This window comes from Acomys russatus, unplaced genomic scaffold (genome assembly GCF_903995435.1).
Source record: "Acomys russatus unplaced genomic scaffold, mAcoRus1.1, whole genome shotgun sequence".
NCBI classification, from domain to species: domain Eukaryota; kingdom Metazoa; phylum Chordata; class Mammalia; order Rodentia; family Muridae; genus Acomys; species Acomys russatus.
In genome coordinates this window covers 36,056-58,424 of record NW_026131620.1, presented here as the reverse complement: position 1 = coordinate 58,424, position 22,369 = coordinate 36,056, and the positions used below count along the sequence as shown (strand labels likewise).

At 45.8% G+C, this 22,369-nt stretch overlaps 1 protein-coding gene across 4 annotated transcripts; it reads left to right on the top strand.

Annotated features, from left to right (window-relative positions):
* The first annotated feature begins 17,434 nt into the window (after nt 1–17,434).
* LOC127186334 (homeobox protein Nkx-2.1) lies at nt 17,435–22,128 on the top strand. 4 transcript variants are annotated; one of them, XM_051142749.1, is made up of 4 exons: nt 17,435–18,722; nt 19,101–19,226; nt 19,945–20,330; nt 21,189–22,128. In XM_051142749.1, the coding sequence occupies exons 2-4, from the start codon at nt 19,150–19,152 to the stop codon at nt 21,932–21,934; spliced, it is 1,209 nt and encodes a 402-aa protein (XP_050998706.1). In that variant the 5' UTR covers nt 17,435–18,722; nt 19,101–19,149; the 3' UTR covers nt 21,935–22,128. The 4 variants fall into 4 exon arrangements, with proteins under 4 accessions (XP_050998706.1, XP_050998707.1, XP_050998705.1 ...); XM_051142750.1 differs by lacking the exon at nt 19,101–19,226; XM_051142748.1 differs by having other exon boundaries at nt 17,435–19,226.
* Nucleotides 22,129–22,369: the final 241 nt, after the last annotated feature.

Sequence of the window (22,369 nt, the reverse complement as noted above, 5' to 3'; positions counted from 1 at the left end):
TTTCCTTGCCTTTAATAACTGAATAATATTCCATTGTGTAAATGTACCACAGAATCTTTATCTATTCTTTGGTTGATGGACATCTAGGTCAGTTCCATATTCTGGCTATTACAAATAAATAAACTATATATGAACATAGCTCAGCAAATGTCCTTGTTGTATGGTGGGGCATCTTTTGGGTATATGCCCAGGAGTGGTACAGCTGAGTCTTGAGGCAGCACTATTCCCAATTTTCTGAGAAAGTATCAAATTGATTTCCAAAATGGTTGTACAAGTGTGCATTCCCACCAGCAATGAAGGAGTGTTTCCTTTACTCCACATCCTCACCAGCATGTGCTGTCACTTGATGTTGTGATCACAGCCATTCTGACAGATGTAAGATGGAATCTCAGTGTCAATTTGATATGCATTTCCATGATGACTAAGGACATTGAGAATTTCTTTAAAGTGTTTCTCAGCCATTTGAGATTCTTCTGTTGAGAAGTCTCTGTTTAGCTCTATCCCCTATTTTTAATGGGATTATTTTGTTTGTTGGTGGTGCTTAATTTTTAGAGTTATTTATATATTTTGGATATTACCACTTTGTCAGATGTACAATTGGTGAAGATATTTCTCAATTTGTAGACTTCTGTGTTTTTTTTCCTACTGACACTGTCCTTTGCCCTTACAGAAGATTTTCAGTTTCAAGAGGCCCCCATTTATTAATCGTGTTCTTAGAGCCTGAGCTGTTGGTGTTCTGTTCAGAAAATTGTCTCCTGTGCCAATGAGTTCATGGCTCTTCCCCACTTCTCTTCTAATAGATTTAGTATATATCTGGTTTTATGTTGAGATCCTTGAGCTACTTGAACTTGAGTTTTGTGCAGGGTGAAGATATGGATGTATCTGCATTTGTCTACATGCAGATTGTCAGGGTTAGGGCAACATCACTTGTTGAAGATGCAGTCTTCTTTCCATTGTATGATTTTGGCTTCTTTGTAAAAATTCAGGTGTCTGTTTATTTCTGGTCTTTGATTTTATTCCATTGATCAACCTTCACTTTCTATGCCAGTACAATGAAGGTTTTTATTACTGTTGCTCTGTAGTATAGCTTGAAGTCAGGGATGGAGATTCCTCCAGAAGTTCTTTTATTGTATATGATTAATTTTAACGTTTTTTTTCTTTTGTTTTTCCTATATGAATTTAGAATTGTTCTTGCAAGGTCTATAGAGTATGTGGTTGATAGTCTCATAGAGGCTGCTTGAATCTGTAGATTGCTTTTTCTAAGATGAGCATTTTACTGTTAATACAATGATCCATGAACATGGACATCATTCTGTATTCTGATATCTTCTTTAATTTCTTTCATCAGAGACTTTAAGTTCTTGTCATACAGGTCTTTGACTTGCTTGGGTTATAGTTACACCAAGGTATTTCATATTGTTTAGGACCATTGTGAAATGATGTTGTTTCCCTAATTTCTTTCTCAGCCTGTTTGTCCATTCGTATACAGGAGGGCTATTGATTCTTGTAGCTAGCTATTTGCTGAGGGCTTTGTCAGCTGTAGGAGGTTCTCTGGTGGAATTTGGGGGTCATTTATGCATGCTTTCATATTATCTGTAATAGCAATAATTTGACTTCTTCCTTTCCAATTGGCATCCCATTGATCTCCTTTAGTTGTTTCATTGCTCTCGATAGGACTTCAAGTACTCTAGTGAAAATATATGGTAAGAGTAAGCAGCCTTTTCTTGTCCACGATTTCAGTAGGATTGCCTTAAGTTTCTCTGCATTCAGTTGGATGTTGGCCGTAGGCCTGCTATGTATTGGCTTTATTGTGTTTAGGTATGTGCTTGTATCCCTTGTCTTCCAAGACTATTAACATAAGGGGTATTGGATTATGTTGACATGCTTTTTGGCATCTACTGAAATGATTATGTTTCATTTTTCTTTTGCTTTGTGTGAGGATTGCTGTGTGATTTAATCTTGTATTTTTTGTGATTATATCTTTAAATCATGTTTCTTTTCCAAATGTGGGTACCCTTGTATTTAGGGCATAGATCTTCATGATTAGATGTCCTCTTGGTGGATTTTTCCTTTCATGAGGATAGTGCCCTTCCCTGTATCTTTTGCTTAATTTTGCTTAATTTGCTTAATTCCAAAGTCTATTTTATTAGATACTAAAACGGCTACTCTAGCTTGCTTCTTGGTTCCTTTGCTTAGAAAGCCTTTTTCCATCCCTTTATTCTTAGGTAATGTCTATCTTTGTTACTGAGGTGTGTTTCTTGTATGCAGAAGAATTCTGGTTCCTGTTTGTGCATCCATTCTGTTAGACTGTGTCTTTTTATTGGAGAGTTGGGTCTACTGATGTTAAGCAATATTAATGACCTATCATTTTTAGTTCCTTTCATTATGATATCGGTGGTAGTATGTGTTTGTGTACTTCTTTCAGTTTTGCTGTTGTGAAGTTATTTATATCCTATGTTTTTTTGGATGTAGCTGACCTCGTTGGGTTGGAGTTTTTTTTTCTCTAGTATCTTCTGTAGGGCTGGGTTTGTGAATAGACATTGTTTAAATTTGGCTTTGTCATGGAATATATTGGGTTTTTTTTAACCCCTATAGTGATTGAAAGCTTTGCTGGGCATAGTAGTCTGTAACCGACATCTATGGTCGCTTATGGTCTGCATGACATCTGCCCAGGACCTTATGGCTTCTATAGTTTATGTTGAGAAGTCAGGTATGATTCTGATAGGTTTGTGTTTATTTGTTCCTTGGCATTTTTCCCTTGCCACTTTCAATATTTTTCTTTGTTCTTTAGATTTAGTGTTTAAAAAAAATGTTTTATTTAACTTTAATCTATGTACAGTGGTGTGAGGGTGTCAGACCTTGGAGTTACAGACAGTTGTGAGCTGCCATGTGGGTGCTGGGAATTGAACTCGGGTCCTTCGGAAGAGCAGGCAGTGCTCTTAACCACTGAGCCACATCTCCAGCCCAGATTTAGTGTTTTTATTATCGTGTGGTGTGAGGAAATTATTTTCTGGTCTAATCTATTTGGTGTTCTGTAAGCCTCTTGTTTGTTTAAAGGCATCTCTTTTTTTAGGTTGGGGAAATTTTCTTCTATGATTTTCTTGAAAATATTTTCTGGTCCTTGGAAGTGGGAATCTCCTTCTTCTATTCCTGTTATTCTTAAATTTCATCTTTTCATGGTGTCCTTGATTTCTTAGATGTTTTGTTGTAGAAAAATTTTGAATTAATATTTTCTTTGACATGTATTGATTTCTTCAATTGTATCTTCCTGGCCTGAAGTTCTCCCGTCCATCTTTTGTATTCTATTGTAATGCTTACCTATGTGGTTTTTATTCTGTTCTCTAAGTTTGCCATCTCCAGAATTTCCTCAATTTCTGGTTTTTTTTTTTTTATTGATTATCTTTCAATTTTCAGGTCTTGAATGATTTTATTCATTTCCCTTACCTGTTTGATTGTATTTTCCTGTATGTTTTTGAGGACTTGTATTTATCTCATTGCATTTTGCTGTATTTCTTAGAAGGATTTATTAATTTCCTCTTTAGTGTATCCAACATTTTTAGAAGCATAGATTTAAGGTCATTTTATTGAGTTTCAGTTGCATCATGATCTCTAGTGTTTGCTGGGGATTCTAGTGGAGCCCTATTGCCTTGGTTTTTATTGATTGTATTTTTATGCTGGCCTTTAGCCATCTGGTTGTCCCTGACTAGTCAGCTAGTTGTTCCCAGAACCTGCTGGCTTCCTTGGCATGCTGGAGGAGCCCTTGGTCATGGGCTAGGGCCTGAATCTCTTGCCATGGTATACAGCTCTGCTTTGCTGGTTGTGTCCCAATTGGACCTATAGGCCTAGAATAAGGTATTAGTGAGTATGTTTCTAAACTGTGTAAGCCATTCAAGTCCTGCAGGTCTTCTCAAGTCATTCTGTAAAGCCATGAATTACAGGCTGGGTATGATCATCTTGTGAGCCCAGAGTCATGCCCTAGAAGGTAGAGGTAGTTGAGAAGCCTGAGGTGGCTGCCTAAGTGTCTGGCAGCCAGGATCCCCTCCTCTCTTCCAGGGAACATGAAGGTATGCTGGTGCTTTGGAATGAGCAGCACTCAGAGCAGCAAGGAGGCTTGCTCACCAAGCAGACACTGGTCCTTAGACTTGGCTGGACACTGCAATCTTTGAAAGGGAAACCTGCATGCTCCTATTGTTCAGGTGTTCTCTGCAGAGAGACCAGCAGAAACTGTGGCCTGAAGGATGGGATCCTGTCCCTGATATCCAGGAGTTGTCCTCTGGGAGGTTAGGAGGGGTCTGGATGCTTGGAGCCTCAGGAGCCATGCCCAAGTAGGCAGAAGGTGAACCTAGGATTGTGTGTGACTGTTGGACCAGGGAGAGGACCATGGTAGGACTGGAACTGCAGGTTCCCAGGCTACAGGATGCCCCCTTCTGTCCAGGAGACACAGAAACTGGCACTCAGGAGTCAGCAGCCAGGTTGCTCCCTTGGTCCATAGTCTCTGATCTTCTGCTACTCAGAAACAGTAAGCAGTGGGTGCCACCATATTGGAACTTCCACCCAATTCTTGTAATCCTTTCAAATAGTGCCACTCCATGGTGACTAATTCTTCTAATATATGAGCCTTTGTGGTCCATTTATATTCAACTCAAAACACAGAGATTCTTTGTAATTAAGAAAAGCAGTTTTAGGTGCTATCAAATTCATCCCTGAGAAATCCAAACACTCAATTCACATATTTCTGATAAGATGCAGAGAGAAAATAGAGATGAACTAGATGACTGTCAGCTATCTAGTGATCTGGGATTAAAATGTGTGATTCAGCTATTGTGTTTGGTCTTGTTTGTTTTTTCTCTCCTCTTCTGTTTTTATTATGTAGGTTTCACTCTTGGGCTTCCCCAAACCTGCCCAAAAGTTTTAGGCTCACCCTTCATTGCCTTTATATGAACAATACCCTCATACTTAAATTTCAGTTTCAAGTTGTTCCCATTTCTCAGCAAACAAGCTGTATTAGTCAGGGTTCTCTAGATTAACAGAATTTAGTATGCTATTCTCCTCTCTCTCTCTCTCTCTCTCTCTCTCTCTCTCTCTCTCTCTCTCTCTCTCGTGTGTGTGTGTGTGTGTGTGTGTGTGTGTGTGTGTGTGTAAAGAGGATTTATTGGAAGACTTACAGGCTTCAGTCAGGCTGTCTGTGAAAGGAAAGTCCAAAAATCCAGTCGTTGCTCAGTCCACCAGTGTAGTAGAATCCTTAACGATTCTACTTTATTAGGAATTTATTAAAGGCATGTACCTCCCTTACAACCCGACTACTCTAAATAGGAGGGAAAGGAGATTAAGGAGAAAAGGAATGAAACCTTCTGGGTATCCATTCCATGGGGCAATTCCTCTGGTTTAATTCTCAGGAGTCTTACAGATCATCTATCCAGCAGAAGAAGCCACGCCGTCCAAGCAGCAAACTTGGAAGTATCCCGAGAGAGCAGCAGCTGTGAATCCTTCAACCTCCCATCTCTCTCTTCAGTTCTCTCCTGTCATAGATGGTTGTTTTGCCCCCTGTCTTTTGTTTTGGGCTGATATAGCTCCTCTGAGTCTGTCTCAGATGTTTATCAGTTTATAGAGACAAAAATCTCGGTGGGGCGGCAAGACTGTCTTCATCTTGGTCCCAGACTAAGGCAAGATTGCATTCCCTTCACACGCCAAGGCTGGGTATCCCCACTGGAGCATGTTGGAATCCCAAAGAAGTAGGCTGCAATGTCAATGAAGGAATGGATGCGCTAGCAAGGCAAGGGCAAGGCAAGGGCAAGGGCAAGGCAAGGGCAAGGGCAAGGCAAGGGCAAGGGCAAGGCAAGGGCAAGGCAAGGGCAAGGCAAGGGCAAGGGCAAGGGCAAGGCAAGGGCAAGGGCAAGAGCAAGGCAAGGGCAAGGGCAAGGCAAGGGCAAGGGCAAGGCAAGGGAAAGGGCAAGGCAAGGGCAAGGCAAGGGCAAGGGCAAGGGCAAGGGCAAGGGCAAGGGCAAGGGCAAGGCAAGGGCAAGGGCAAGGGCAAGGCAAGGGCAAGGGCAAGGCAAGGGCAAGGGCAAGGCAAGGGCAAGGGCAAGGCAAGGGCAAGGGCAAGGCAAGGGCAAGGCAAGGGCAAGGCAAGGGCAAGGCAAGGGCAAGGGCAAGGCAAGGGCAAGGCAAGGCAAGGGCAAGGCAAGGGCAAGGGCAAGGCAAGGGCAAGGCAAGGCAAGGGCAAGGCAAGGGCAAGGCAAGGGCAAGGCAAGGGCAAGGCAAGGGCAAGGGCAAGGGCAAGGGCAAGAAAAAGCCAACAGCTTCCTTCTTCAGTGTCCTTAAAAGGCTTCCAGCAAACGGTGTGGCCCAGATTAAAGGCGTGTCTGCCCACCTCAAGATCCAGATCAAAGGTGTGTGTCTTCCTACCTCAAAGGTAGGAAAGAGAATTGGATTCACCCACTTCAAACCAATCACAAATAATTTCTCACAGGTGTTCATTCCAGATGGTGTCAAATTCACAACCAAAAACAGCCATCACACACTTACAAGTCAAGAGGGAAAATTTACCTAATATAATTTAGATAACACAATTTTTTAATTATCTTAATTGTTTCAATAATTAAAATTGATGTTCATGTTTTTATTAATTTAAACTATAATTCATTTTTTTGTAAATGGCTGGAACTACTCTAAAATTCATAGTTTTCTTCTAAAATTTAGTAAAAAATTGAGAGCCACACATACAGGCTCAGACGCCAACATCTATCTTATTTTTGCCAAAGAGGCCAGCAAATGTATATTATAGAGAAGACAGCATCTCCAACAAATGGTTATGGTTAAACTGGGTGATATGTGTAGAAGAATGAATTAGATCTTTATCTCTTACCATTCACAAAACTCAACTCCAATTTTTATCAGTGATCTCAACATAAGGCTTGATATCCTGTATTTTAGTTACTTTTCTATTGGTATGAAGAGATACCATAAGCAAGGAAGTTTATAAAAGAAAGTTTTAAATTTGGGACTTGCTTACAGTTTCAGGTAAGTATATACCTATCATGATAAGAAGTATGATAGCAGTCAGGCATGCTCTGGCATGGTGCGAGAGCAGTAGCTGAGAGCTTACATCTGATCCACAAGTTGGTGGCAGAGAGAGAGAGAGAGAGAGAGAGAGAGAGAGAGAGAGAGAGAGAGAGAGAGAGAGACAGAGACAGAGAGAGAGACAGAGAGAGACAGAGACAGAGAGACAGAGAGAGACAGACAGACAGACAGACCGACAGACACAGAGAAATGAAGGTACTGGGACTAGCAAGGGGATTTGAAGCCTAAAAGCTTGCCTGAAAATGGTATACTTTCTCCAACATGGCCATGCCTTCTATTCTTTCCCAAACAGTTACAACAACTAGAGACCAGGTTTTCAATTGTATGAGCTCCTAAAAGCCATTCTCATTCAAACCAGCACACTCTGATTCTGACAGAGGAGGAGTTAGGGAGCATTCTTAAATTCACTGGCACAGGAAAAGACTTTCTGACCAGGAACCCAATAGTATAAGCATTAATATCAACAATGAGTAAATGGGACTTCATGAAACTAAAAGTCTTCTGTACAACAAAGTATACCTAATTTGAGTGAAGAGGCAGCCTGTAGAATAGGGAAAAATAATCTTCAGTAGCTATATATCTAACAAATAAAGAGGATTAGTATCTAGAATGTGCAAGTGACTAAAACAACTAACCCTAAAAACAATTGTAAAATAGGAGAGAATGGAAGTAAACAGAGCAGCAAAAAGGTGAAATACAAATGGCTGAAATAATTCTCAAAATCATTCAAGAACCTTAGCCACCAGGGAAACGGAAAGCCTTAACGCCTGCACTATCAGGGTACTGTTCACACAGCCATTTCCCTTGCAGTCAGTTCCAGTATAATTAGTTTGAGAGTCCATCTTACCCTAGTCAGAGCAACAAAGATTTTAAAAAAGAATATTGGCACGGATATGGAGGGAAAGGGAACACTTATTAGCTGCTTGATAGAGGGCAAAGTGGTGCAGACCACTATGGAAATCATAAAGCTAGAAATATGTCCACTGGCTGATCCAGCTATAACATTGTTGGGCATTTACTCAAAAGGCTTTGTTTTCTACTACAGAGCTATCTCCTCATTCGTGTTCATTGCAGCTCTAGCTAGGAAATGAGAACAATATAGATGTCCATTAGCTGATGAGTAGATAACAAAAATATGTCAAATTACACGACTGAGTATTATTCAGATGCCAAGAAAAATGAAATATACAGGTAAATGGACAGATCTAAAGACAATCATTTTGAGTGAGGTAGGACAAATCCAGAAACACAGATGTCAGGGTTTCATTCATTTAAGGATGTTAGCTTTGATTTTCAGATTTGTATATTTCACATGGAATACCCATAGAGATCAGAAAGTGAGTATAGGACTGTGGTGATTAGGATGAGAATGGCCCTCATAAGCCCATATATTTTTAAATGCTTGGGTACCACTTGGTGGAACTGTTTAGGAAGAGTTAGGAGCTGTGGTATTGTTGGAGGAGGTGTGCCATTGGAGGATACAGGCCTTGAGGTTTCTAAAGCCCAGGACAAGCCCATTCTTTTTCTCCCTGCCTGCTTCCTATGAGTCAAGATGTGAGCTCTTAGCTACTGCTTTGGTGCTCTGTCATTACTGCATGCCAGCCCCCACATTTCCCACCATGAGAATCAGATTAACTGAAACTGTAAGCAATGCCCCAATTAAATGCTTTCTTTTATAAGGTACTTTGATCATGGTGTCACTCCACAGCAATAGAACAGTAAGTAAGACAGAAATTGGTACAAGGGATCGGGGTATTGTTGTAACAGGCTTAACCGTGCTGTTGTTTGGAGGAATATGGAAGAGTGGGAGTTTTGACTAGGAAAGTGGTTAAATGCTGTAAGTGGGGCTTAATGGGCCATCCTAGTAGAAACATGAAAGACAGTGGTGCTGAGAGCAGTGCAACCATGGACATCCAGCTCAAATGGTTTCGTAGAAGAAAATAGTAGAGACCAGTCTTGCGGTATTTTGGCAAAAAAATGTGGCTTCTTTCTACCATTTGCTTTTGGACTAATATTATTGGCAGAGGAAATTTAAAGACAGTTTAGTATTGCTGTGTCATTCAGTTGATAGTGATTACTCTTATGCAGCTCTACAACAAAAAAGAGCAAGCAGGGCAAACAGACATTCAAAATGTACAGTTTGAGAAGAAAAAGATAACCAATAAATGTAATGTTTGAAAACCTGATGCTAAATATCTCCACCTAGCTAAGCTTCCAACTAATGAAAAGCAAAGTTCATTCAACAAAGGAATTCATGAATAAGTCAAAGCACAAGCAAATATGTCATGGAGGAGACCAGGTTCAGTCCCACCAGGCAGCATAATTTGACAGCTCTAGCCATGTGATTCTGGCTCTATCAAGAAAGGTGACTATATTTAAATCTCAGGAGACTTTGTACCCTTAAATAGTATTGAGATATGGAAGAAAAGAGGGACTTTTGAAGTTAGACTGAATGCAGCTTGCTTTATGATATGGCTACAAGTCTATGGGGTCTTGGGTGTAGAATGTGATGGTTCAAATGAAAATAGGTCGATACATTTAAATGTTTGGCTTAGAGTTGGTGGACTACTTAGAAAGGATTAAGAGAGGTGACCTGTGTGTCACTAGGAGGGTGAGCTGTGAGGTTTCATGAGCCCACACACCAGACCCAATCCAACTCTCTAAATGTCTCTTGTTTGTGGAGACATTTGTCAGCTACTTTTTCTTTAGCACCATGCCAGCCTGCCTATCACCATGCTTCCCACCATGAGGATCATGGACTAACCCTCTGAAACTGTAAGCAAGTCCCCCAGTTAAATGTTTTCCTTTATAGTATTCCTTAGCCATGGTGCTTTTCTTCCCACAGCAATAGAATATTAACTAAGATGGGAACATGAGAGGGGGCTTTCAAGGCTAAAGGAAAAAACAGAATAAGAGTTAAAAGGGGTGAGGGTTGAGAGAACAGAATAGTAGATGAAATATGGAGGAGAAAAACTGACACTAAAGACTTTTTGAAAAACTCATATAGAAATTTCTTAAAATATAGACATGTACACACACACACACACACACACACACACATAGACACACACACACACACACACACACACACACACACAGTTTTTAGAAAAGAAAATTCCAAACATTTGATTTTACCAATGAGCACTCAGGAGCCAGATGCTGGGGGGAAACTTGCTAGCTCAAAGAGGCAAAGAAAGCACCCAGCTGACCTTCCTACTCAGCAGAAGTCCCAGAGGGAAAAAGCCTTTTCTTCTTCTCCAACTTGTCTTAAATATCCTTTGACTGAATGTCCCTCCTTTCTACTTCCTGTATGTCTATCTGTCCTCAGAACTTCCTCTCATTCTCTATGGTTTTGCCCATATTCACTTCCTGCCAATTGGTTCCCTGATTCACCTCTTGACATAAGGTTAACTTTATTTAATCCTGTTTACTGAAAGTTCTTGGATTAAAGCTGTGTGCTAGGGATGAGCCATACCATAATTAAAAACAGGGTTTTCCAGTACATAATCTTGGCTTCACAGTAAGACCAAATACCCTGCAACACACATATCAAGCATTAAAATGGAGTTACCCTGTAATGGGGCAAGAGTGTGCCTACTTGCTCTCGAAGGGTAACAAATAAAAACCTCAGTACATGGAAAGAGACACATTTTTGGTGTTGAGTTATTGGCCGGTGAGGTCCTATAGTCCACAATGTTACAGGCTGTTTTGCCAATGCTCTTGCTTGAGGTTGAGGTAAGACCCTGTTGCTGAAGAGATCACATACTCAGGTTGTACAGGCATAGATCTCAAAACTCAAACTGATCTGGAAGTTTCATCCCTAGTAGGTAGCTATCATATTTCTGATAGTTACTATGGGAACCAATCATGAAAATTAATCCTGAGTTTACCCAGATGTTAACCCTGAAGATCCATGTCAAGTTAGTACAATAGTGGCACAAACACCATGGAAGTAACCAATCACTCTCTGGTGGCATTTAAGTCCCACTTCACAAGATGAAACCCATATGTTACACCACTGTTGGGCCAATAACCTGTGGATAAACAAGTTCTGGGAGAAAAACCTATTATTGTGCTAAATGAAATTGACTTCTAATTACTTATTATTATTCCTGTAGATCAGTATATCTCTCAAACCCCATGAGAGAAGCTTCTTTTTATAGGATATGGCAATTTACACAGAGATCTACAATCAATCACAGTGCAGAAGATAAGAGAGTAGACTGCTCAGCTCTAAATAGAACATCTATACCACACTCGCTCCCTCAATTCTAAGGGATCCTTGTGGAAAGGGGAAATATAATCAGGATACATTCACAGAGTTCTCAAAAATTAGTAAATAAACATGGTGGTCTATACAAAATAAATTATGAGCAATTCAATGTTGTGGCTCTAGGGATTAATCCCAGGGACTTAATGCATTGAGTAAGTCAATTCCTAGAGGTGTATCTTTGAAGGTTATACCTGGGCTTCAGCCTCCTCCTCCTCCTCCTCCTTGTGCTCCTCCTCCTCCTCCCCCCCTCCTCCTCCTCCTCCTTCTTCTTCTTCTTTTCTCTCTCTCTCTCTCTCTCTCTCTCTCTCTCTCTCTCTCTCTCTCTCTCTCTCTCTCTCATCTAGTGATGGCCTCTCTCCCCCACACTCACTCAGTATGCTGGCCTGCTTCACTATCAGCCTAGTAACCCAAGCCAAGAAATGACGGACTGAAACTTATGAACTGTGAGCCAAAATATAACTTTTCTTCCTCAGTGTTTTCCTTATTAATTACTTACTTCAGTGATAAAAATTCCAGTACGGTGTGTTATCTATGTGCTATCCATCATTCATACTGGTTGTTATTTTGATGTGGATGTTTTGTATTCAAATTATCATTATTCACATTCTCCCTTCTAACAAAACAAACAAAGCCACAACGTGCTCAACTTGTTATAAGCTTATATGCACTAAACTGCAAGAAGAGCTTTACTTGTTTTAGCTTCTTTTACTACTAAGAAACCAAAGTCCAGAAGGCTGAGTAACTGTTCTAAAGGCTCATTTAGACTAATGGGCAAAGATTAGAAGCCACATCCCTCTACTTCTGGACTATTGACTTTTTTTTCTGGGTACTCTTTTTTTTATATTTTTTTATTGAAAAATAAAATCATTCATATTACATCTCAATTGCTATCCCATCCCATGCATCCTCCATTCCTCCCTCCCTCCCTCCCTCTCGCTTTCACCCCATTCCCCTTCCCTATGACTGTGACTGATGGGGACCTCCTCCCCTTGAATATGATGCTAGGGTAACAAGTCTCTTCTTGGCAGTCGGCTATCCATTCTTCGAGTGCCATCGGGACTCCCCATCAAGGGGACATGGCCAAATAAGGGGCACCAGAGTTTGTGTGAAAGTCAGTCCCCAGTCTCCACTTAACTGTGGAGAATATTCTGTCCCTTGGCTAGGTCTGGGAAGGGGTTTGATGATGACTGCACATATTGTCCTTGGTTGGTGCCATAGATGGAGCAGAACCCCTGGGCCCAGATCTGCCCATCATAGTATTCTTCTTGTAGGTTTCTAGGACCCTCTGGATCCATCTATTTCCCTATCTCCTATATTTTTCCCACACTAAAATGTCATCATCACTATCCCATTTTCCTGGTAAGTGAAGACTTTCATGAGACATATCCCTTGGCATAGTGTCCAGATTAAGTGAGTATATACTATTTGAGTCTCTCTGCTTCTGGGTTAGCTCACTCATTATGATCATTTCTAGTTCAATCCATTTGTCCACAAACTTTGGAAATTCCTTGTTTTTAATAGCTGAGTAGTATTCCATAGTGTAAATGTACCACAGTTTCTTTATTCATTCTTCTACCGAGGGACATTTAGGCTGTTTCCATGTTCTGGCTATTAAGAATAAGGCTACTATGAACATGGTTGAGCATATGTCCCTGTTGTATGCTGGAACATCTTCTGAGTATATTCCAAGGAGTGGAGTAGCTGGGTCTTGAGGAAGCCCTCTTCCAAGTTTTCTGAGATAGCGCCAGGTAGCTTTCCAAAGTGGCTGCACTAGACTGCATTCTCATCAGCAATGAAGGAGTGTTCCTCTTTCTCCACATCCTCGCCAGCATGTGGTGTTGCTTGAATTTTTGATCTTGGCCATTCTGATGGGAGTAAGATGGAATCTCAGAGTTGTTTTGATTTGCATTTCTCTGATGACTAAAGATGTTGAGCATTTCTTTAAGTGTTTCTCAGCCATTTGATATTCCTCTGTTGAGAATTCTCTGTTTAGTTCCAAGCCCCATTCTCAATTGGGTTATCTGGTTTGGTGGTGTTTAATTTCTTGAGTTCTTTATATATTTTGGATAGTAGACCTTTGTCATATGTAGGGTTGGTGAAGATGTTTTCCCAGTCTGTAGGCTGTCGCTTTGTTCTCTTGACAGTGTCTCCTGCCTTACAGAAGCTTCTCAGCCTCATGAGGTCCCATTTATTAATTGTTGACATTAAGGCCTGGGTTGTTGGTATTCTGTTCAGGAAGTTGTCTGCTGTGCTAATGTGTTCCAGGCTCTTTCCCACTTTTTCTTCTAACTGATTTAGTGTCTCTGGTTTTATGTTGGGGTCTTTAATCCACTTGGACTTGAGTTTTGTACATGGTGACAAATATGGGTCCAATTGCATTTTTCTACATGTAGACATCCAGTTAGACCAGCACCATTTGTTGAAGATGATATCCTTTTTCCATTGAATAGGTTTGGCTTCTTTGTCAAAAATCAAGTGACCATATGTTTGTGGATTCATTTCTGGGTCTTTGATTCGATTCCATTGATCCACCGGCCTATTGCTGTGCTAGTACCATGCCATTTTAATTACTGTTGCTCTATAGTACAGCTTGAGATAAGGAATGGAGATTCCTCCAGCAGATCTTTTATTGTATAGGGTTATTTTTTGCTATTCTGGGTTTTTTGTTTTTCCATATGAAGTTGAGAATTGATCTTTCAATGTCTGTAAAGCTGGATGAGAGGTGCTGGAAATGTAGGTCAGTTGCAAAGCGCTAGCCAGGCATGCGCGAAGTTCCAAGTTCCAAACGCAGAACCCAAGAATAACAACAAATGTATTTTTAATATACAAGCTAAACGACGACGGTGCCCAGGTCCTGGGGCAAAGCAACCGCGCCCTCCCAAAGACCTTTGTTAGCATTCACTGCCTTTAAAACATGTTTTTAGAACAGCGCTTACTGGCTGATATTCCTAGTCCCCAGCGCCCACTCCTTCAGAGGAGAAACTGAGTAAAGAAACCAGCTCTCAGCAAAGCTCCGAGTGTGCCCCCACGCTGCCTGTGTGTTGCTTTAAGTACTCTTCCCTGCCTGCCACAGATTGTGTCCCCTCACTTCAAACCGTAGTTCCCAAACCTCAGATTCACTCCTGCCTCAAACCCCGTCCCACCAGGGGGCGTCCCTGGAATTTTGGAGAGAGTAAGAGTTTTGGTTAGAACTTGGGACAGAGATTCCAAGACCATAACCCTTAAGAGGACTTGGCCCAAGGGAAGAGCCTCTTCCCCCATCCAAGGCAGGACTCTTCACTAGGGCATTCTCCTCACTGCAAAGGGAGGTGCTGCAGCCTCTGAGATGTCTATCCCCTCACCCCGACTCTGTCCCCACAGACCACTACTTAAAGTTGTTTATCTCAAAGGTTTTAAGGCAAGCTTAGTGAGGGTGACAGTGAGAACTCTTCCTTGCAACACTGCAAAGTGGTCCTGATGCTCACCTTGCCTAGTAAGAACCACCCCCCCAGGCTTTCAAAGTTTGGGAAAGCATAGGAGGATCCTGGGAAAGTTTTCAGAGAGCAGACGCCAGGTTTGGAAGGTGTCCTTGGATCTCTAGGTTGAAGAGCACTGACCCCCCTTGCCCCTTTCTGGTGTTCTTGTGCCAGGTCACCCTGACAGCACTCTTTTTAAAAAAAGAAAAATGTGTTTGTGTTGCCTGCATGTATATATGTGCACTAGGGGCATGCCTCGTTCCTGCAGAGGCTGGAAGAGGGCATCAGGTTCCTTGGAACTGGAGTTACAGAAGGTTATGAGCCGTAAATTGGGTGCTGGGAGCAAAATCCAGGTCCTCTGCAAGTGTTCTTACCTGTTGACCTCTCCCCAGCGTCTTCAAGTCCTCTTGAACCTAAGTCAGCTCAGCCTGGTACAGCACAGCACAACCTAGCACAGCAGAGATCCTGCACTGCAGTGGCTATCAGAGTATGGGATGTCTTTCTACAGAGTGTCAGAGTCTTGGTCCCCTAGTTTCTTTAAGTATGGAATACTGAATCAAAATAAGTCCTGTCTGGTAACGACTTAAAGATGATCAAACTCCCCATTCTCTTCCTCCCCCATCTCTGTCTCTGCTTCTCTCTCTCTCTCTCTCTCTCTCTCTCTCTCTCTCTCTCTCTCTCTCTCTCTCTCTCTCTCTCTCTCTCTCTCTCTCATTGAAAGGATTTGCTCCAGGGCATGATGGGAGCTCACACCATCCAAAAATGGTGAAGCCATTGTTTGAAGTCTCAAACTCCAATGTTTCAAAGCTCTACTCCAAGGCTCTTTCTGTCCCCACCAATAGCACAGAAAGATGAAGGAAATGGTAACTAAACTGGGGCACAAACGTTCACTGGGACACCTCACCCCCTTTTATCCCCTCAATGCTTATTACAGAGAGACTACACATCATTGGAGTGGTTTGGTGCTAATATGGAAGCTTACGGTGGGAAACAGCCAATATGAGGATTGCCAGAAGCTGAATATTCTGACCTAGCCCAGCCAGTATCTGATATATGGGTTCAGTGAGTAGTTGATAAATGAATCATGAATTGCAATGAAACTTGGAATTGTGTAGCATTAGAAGGAACACAGTGCCCTGGGGAGATGTGAAAGATTTCCTGGGATTTAGAAACAAACAAGCTGAGGGATGGGTCGCAGGTGAAGGTTCTGGTTTGGGCATCCTCGCTGAGCATCCTACTTTCCAGGAATAGGAAATTTCACATAGCTGCCTATTTAGCAGTCTTTCCTGTTTTTTCAATGAGACACTGGAGCCACACTGTGTTGCAAAGACTAGTGGGTGTTCTGTTCCTCTGGGCCTGAGCCTGAGCCTCTGCTGCCCCTTGATTCCTAACCAGTGAAATTAAAATGACCCTTTGGGGCTGAACCAGGGGAAGCCTCCTGAGGGATGGACCCTGTCCTACTGCCACTGGGCCCAGTCCACTGACAGTTAGTTCAGTGCAAAGGAGGGCTATTTTCAAGTATTAATCCACAGCTACAGGAGGGAAAAAATACCTCTGGTTTAGCCCGAGTGAGCCCCATTCAAGATGAATCAGAGAGGCAGCATGCTCTTTAGCCAGAGAGAGATGCTGGAACCTGGGAAGAGACTCCCAAGACCTTTGATTGGATGAGCTCAGAGATAAATAAATATGCGACTTTTTTTCTCCCCAAAGGCTTTTGAGAATTCAGTCTTACATTATTGTCAGTGCTCATGGACAATAATGCAGAAGTGTGGGTGTTTATGAAGGGGCAGGAACCAGAGAAGTGCATTCAGTTTAGGCCAGGGAGTTGGGCCACCAGAGCATTGCAGAGCGTCCCCCATCACCCCCCCCATCCACCGCCCACCCCCCTTTTAGGCCCCTCCGCCCCACCCCTACCCCCAGCTCTAGATAGGAGCTGACGGTGCTGGTGCGGGCAGGAGAAGGTTGAAGCTCAGTCCAGTTCCCCACCCCCACAAGGGTAAAGCCCAGGGGTTGCCAGACCTCTTCACCTCTTCAGCTCAGCACTCCTACCCAGGCCTGTATAGTTTGGGATGGGGTTCCTGGTTACATCAACAAGGCTGAGACCTGAGCCCGTACTTGTTCACACTCTTCCAAACTGGCCGCCTGCTAATGTTACTGAAGGCCCGATCTGCGTGACCCATACATCGTGGAAGATTGAACAAACCTTTCAACGAGGCAAGGGATTTGATGATAACTACGAAACAGAAATATCGACATAGGTAGTAAGCATAATTTTTTCCCCCATCAAACCTTCGGGTGTGTTTTGGTGTGCTTGGTTTTGCTTAAATCTTACAAAAGCCTTTTGAAGAATTATCTCCTTCTGTAAGTGGCAATAAAAAGGGGAAAGGAGACAACTGGCACTGAACACTTGGTGCTTCTCAAGAGTACCAACTACAAAATAACGGAATTAAAGGGAGACAGACATCCAAAGACCTCCTAATAAAACCCCTTTCTCCACTCTGGCAGGTCTGGGTCACACCTTCAGACAAGGTCTGCTTTCGGCTCTGCCTGCTCTTTTTAGCCTTTCATTTGATCCAGCATAGCTTCTCCTCCCTGCACTCTGGACTCCATAGACCCAAGCGCTATCGATGTGGTCTGAGCTCACCTTGAGAGCGCCCCCCAGAGAAGTCCCTGAGAAAGGAGAGCTCAGAGCTCTGCTTTGCACTGGTCTTTGGCTACACAATTCACAGCGCACCTGCCCGCTTACAGTCGAGGCTGTCTGCTTCAAAGCCACGGTGGGGGCCTCGGGAAAATGCGGGCCCAGATGGGAGGCCCGCGGGGGCCCAGCGCCTTCATTCCTTTCGCGACGGAGGTAGGTGGTGAGGAAAGCTAATGTTAGTATAGTCATTGGCTTTGTGTTGAGGGAGTAGAGAGCGCTCTTCAAGGAGATATCTTTAAAAAGCAAATAAAACAACTTTCCATACTATAATTGCTATTAATGGAAAGGAGCCTACCCTGCTGAATTAAATAGTTCAAAACTGCTTGTTCATTATCGGTAGCTCCCTCACTACAAGAGGGAAAAGAAAATGTGAAAACAAAAAACCAAAATCAAGAAGCCTCCTTCACTGGCCGCCCAAGTGTCTAGGAGGCACCTGAGGGGCCAGGAAGCACTCCGCCCTCCCAGCCTCTAGTGCGCCAAGAAAGCTCAAACAGCGGAGGAGCAAAGCAAAAACAAAAACAAACAACGAAAAACGCTTAAATTCCAAGGAGAAAAACGGAGGTGGTCTCCAAATCTGTGTGTCATGCAGGGCTTGGCTGGGTAGCCCACTCAACTGCTGATCCCGGCCTGGTAACAGCAATGAGGCTGACGCCCCCGGCCCCGCTAGAGAGTACAGCCCACAGCTCCCCCTTGCCAGGCGCCCAAGGACCCTCAAGGCGCGGGGCTCACACTTGAAGCCTTGGGAACGCTCAGACAGGAAACCCACTTCCTCCTAAGCAGTTTCTTGCTAGCCGGATGAGAGGCGCCCAATTGAAGCAGAATGATCCTCATCTACTAATATCCAGCGTGGCCACAAAGCGACCGGCCATTTACGCCGCCACTTTAGACAAAGATATTTGGTTATTCCCGGGGAAGCAAGTGCACTTTTGCATGGCTGAGCTCCGGGAGGAGGCAAGCCTCACCCCAGCCTCCCGCCCGCTGGGCTGCCGGCGTCGAGATATTCGCCTCCTCCCGGACAGCGAGTTCCACTGGGGTTCAGACTCAATTCCACTCTGCAACGGACCCGCGGGCGCTCCCTCGGCTCCCCGCCTGGACTCTCCCTGAAGCTGCGGGGATCTGGGCTGGGGTGCTGCTGGGACTGTGATGTCCTCGGAAACTCAGCACCAGCTTCAGAAGCCGGAGTATCCAGGCCATGGGCAAGGGTCAGGGGCATCAGGTTTGTTCGAGATGGGGCAACTTCAGAGGTGGACTCTCATGTTAATCCCCTCACCCTCGTCCTCCCAGCTCAGAAGGCCAGCGGTGTTCTTGCCTGGCCCGGCAAAAGGGGTGGAGAAAGGGAGCGGTGGGGTGGGGTAGGCTGGGGGGCTGGTCCGCGAGGGAGCCAGGAGCTTGGTGGGGGGTGGCGCGGGGATCGGTGACAGCCTCCCGGAGGCAGTCGTTCCCTTTACTCAGCTCCCCCTCCGCCCGCTGGGATTCTCTCGGGTAAGGGGAAAGGGGGCGGGGAGCAGAGGTGTCCCTCTGACGGCGGCAGAAGAAGCAGACAGACTGACAGACACATAGACCAACAGTGCAGCCCCAGGGTTCACATCCCCAGACTGGCACACTCTTTTGGTGGTGACTGGGGCTCAGCGCTTCGAAGCCCGATGTGGTCCGGAGGCGGTGGGAAGGCGCGGGGCTGGGAGGCCGCAGCGGGAGGGAGGAGCAGCCCCAGCAGGCTCAGGTGAAACCCCGTTCCCTGTTCCCCAGCCCCCTTCTTCCCAAAGACCAGCCCCTGACCCTGGAACTCCGACCGAATTGGACCGCGGTTCCACTTTGTAACTCCTCAAGTTGGTTGCAAAGCAGCATTCACCTTCCTTCCTCCTTTCCATCCCTCCCCTTAGGTTACTCTCTACCCCACCTCTGGCCCTCCCGCTCTCGGCTCCCTCCTCCTTTCCCTCCCCCGCCTTTTCCTCGCGCGCGCCACAGGCACCCCACAAAAATGGGGGTGGGGGTACCCAGGGGAGGGGGAAATTAATGCTTTGGTTCTCTCTCTCTCTCTCTCTCTCTCTCTCTCTCTCTCTCTCTCTCTCTCTCTCTCTCTCTCTCTGAGACCTAAAAAATCTTGACAAGTGAAGCTTAAAGGTGTTTACCTTGTCATCAGCATGTAAGCTAATTATCTCAGGCAAGATGTAGGCTTCTATTGTCTTGTTGCTTTAGCGCTTATGCCCCGCCTCTGGTGGCTGCCTAAAACCTGGCGCCGGGCTAAAACAAACGCGAGGCAGCCCCCGAGCCTCCACTCAAGCCAATTAAGGCGGACTCGGTCCACTCCGTTACGTGTACATCCAACAAGATCGGCGTTAAGGTAACACCAGAATATTTGGCAAAGGGAGAAAAAAAAAGTAGCGAGGCTTCGCCTTCCCCCTCTCCCTTTTTTTTCCTCCTCTTCCTTCCTCCTCCAGCCGACGCCGAATCATGTCGATGAGTCCAAAGCACACGACTCCGTTCTCAGTGTCTGACATCTTGAGTCCCCTGGAGGAAAGCTACAAGAAAGTGGGCATGGAGGGCGGCGGCCTCGGGGCTCCGCTAGCAGCGTACAGACAGGGCCAAGCGGCCCCGCCGGCCACCACCATGCAGCAGCACGCCGTGGGGCACCACGGCGCCGTCACTGCCGCCTACCACATGACGGCGGCGGGGGTGCCCCAGCTCTCGCACTCCGCTGTGGGGGGCTACTGCAACGGCAACCTGGGCAACATGAGCGAACTGCCACCTTACCAGGACACCATGCGGAACAGCGCTTCGGGCCCCGGATGGTACGGCGCCAACCCAGACCCGCGCTTCCCCGCCAGTAAGTGAGGCCGCCCCGCCGTGGGGCTGCGGGCTGAACACTGAAGGCGCGGCCAGTGCCGCCCGCTAGTTGCGCTAGGCATGGGATGGGCAGCCTAACAGCATCTCCTAGGAATGGGGGGGACTTTCTTACCCCCGCTGGGCTAGGCTTTCAAAAGAGGCACTTAGTAAAGCTGGGGTCCTGCGGCCAGGTGCTGGCACCCAGCAACCGCAGGCTCCAATAACTGTCTTGGAGCAAGACTATAGGGAGCTGAGGGCTAAGGTCAGCAGAAATGCAGGAGGCCAGGCCGGGCCAGAGGCCGCCCTGCTGGGATACATCCCAGCTCTCGGCCGGCTGCCTTGCTTTCTTGAAGTCTCTGTGTGGGTTAGGATGGTGCACAGCTCTGGAGGAGGCTCTAAATGGGTCAGAGCAGGTGTCCTCACCTAGAGCCCACAAGAGAGAAGGCAAGAGGCCAAACGCCTAGAAGCTGGAGCTTTTGAAAGTGAAAACTCCCTTTTGCTAACCTCCTGAAGTTGGGGGTCTAACGTCCGCCCCCAGCTCTCTGCACCTCTGAATCCTACCCGGCTTGGGCACGAAAAGAGCAGAAGTGCCCTCTTCCCCTACTGCACATTCTGGGTCTAAAGAGACAATGACACCGATGAAGAGTAGCTAGACTTGAAACTCTTAAACTCTTTCACGGTAAGGCCCGGGGAAGGTACTAGCCATTCCCCAGCTTGCTGGGCCTCTTTTGGGAAAGAGCGCTAGGCGGCCTAGGTGAGGAGGATGCCGTCGAAAGTTGGGGCGGGCTGGCCAAGGGCACAGAAAGTAGGGTTAGCCCGGCCCTGGCCCCAGCCGACGCTGTGCGTTTGTCGCTTACAGTCTCCCGCTTCATGGGCCCGGCGAGCGGCATGAATATGAGCGGCATGGGCGGCCTGGGCTCGCTGGGGGACGTGAGCAAGAACATGGCCCCGCTACCTAGTGCTCCCCGCCGGAAGCGCCGGGTGCTGTTCTCCCAAGCGCAGGTGTATGAGCTCGAGCGACGCTTCAAGCAACAGAAGTACCTGTCGGCGCCGGAGCGCGAGCACCTGGCCAGCATGATCCATCTGACACCCACGCAGGTCAAGATCTGGTTCCAGAATCATCGCTACAAGATGAAGCGCCAGGCCAAGGACAAGGCGGCGCAGCAGCAACTGCAGCAGGACAGCGGCGGCGGCGGCGGTGGCGGCGGGGGTGCGGGATGCCCGCAGCAGCAGCAGGCTCAGCAGCAGTCGCCGCGCCGGGTGGCAGTGCCAGTCCTGGTGAAAGACGGCAAACCTTGCCAGGCGGGAGCCCCTGCACCAGGCACCGCCAGCCTGCAAGGCCACGCGCAGCAGCAAGCTCAGCAGCAAGCGCAGGCGGCGCAGGCGGCTGCCGCGGCCATCTCAGTGGGCAGCGGTGGTGCAGGTCTAGGCGCACACCCAGGCCACCAGCCAGGCAGCGCAGGCCAGTCCCCGGACCTGGCGCATCACGCAGCCAGCCCGGCAGCGCTGCAGGGTCAGGTCTCCAGCTTATCCCATCTGAACTCCTCGGGCTTGGACTATGGCTCCATGTCCTGCTCTACTTTGCTTTATGGTCGGACCTGGTGAGACGTGGGACCCGACTGAGCCCCGCGCGACCTCACAGCTTCCCCTCTGCCCTCCGCAAAGACCACCATTCGCTGCCCCACGCGCTTCTACTTTTCTTAAGAACTTGTTTGTGTTTAGACCAAGGAAAAGTACACAAAGACCAAACTGCTGGACGCCTTCATCTTCTTCCTCCTTTTCCTCCTGCTCCTCTTCCTCCTCCTCCGCCCTCCGCCTCTCTTTCTCTTCCTCCTCTACTACGTTTTCTTCTTCTTTCTTCCTTCATCCTCCTCTCTTTCCTACCTAAAACTTGTGGATTTTTATAACATAAAAAGAAAATAGAATCAGCCAAGCAAATTCAACCCCTTAAGGATTCTTTAAACAGAGAAGGACAGAGAACAAATACGGGGTGTCTTTCTGGTGGCTAAAATCGGTTTCCAAGCTTAGGCATGGCACAAT

What these genes read in the sequence shown, in the direction of transcription:
- LOC127186334 (XM_051142747.1), top strand. Translation starts at nt 19,708, where the DNA reads ATGCCCCGCCTCTGGTGGCTGCCTAAAACCTGGCGCCGGGCTAAAACA. An exon ending in CCAACAAGATCGGCGTTAAG is followed by an intron (nt 19,848 to 19,944) that starts GTAACACCAGAA and finishes TTCCTCCTCCAG; the next exon opens with CCGACGCCGAATCATGTCGA. An exon ending in AGACCCGCGCTTCCCCGCCA is followed by an intron (nt 20,331 to 21,188) that starts GTAAGTGAGGCC and finishes TGTCGCTTACAG; the next exon opens with TCTCCCGCTTCATGGGCCCG.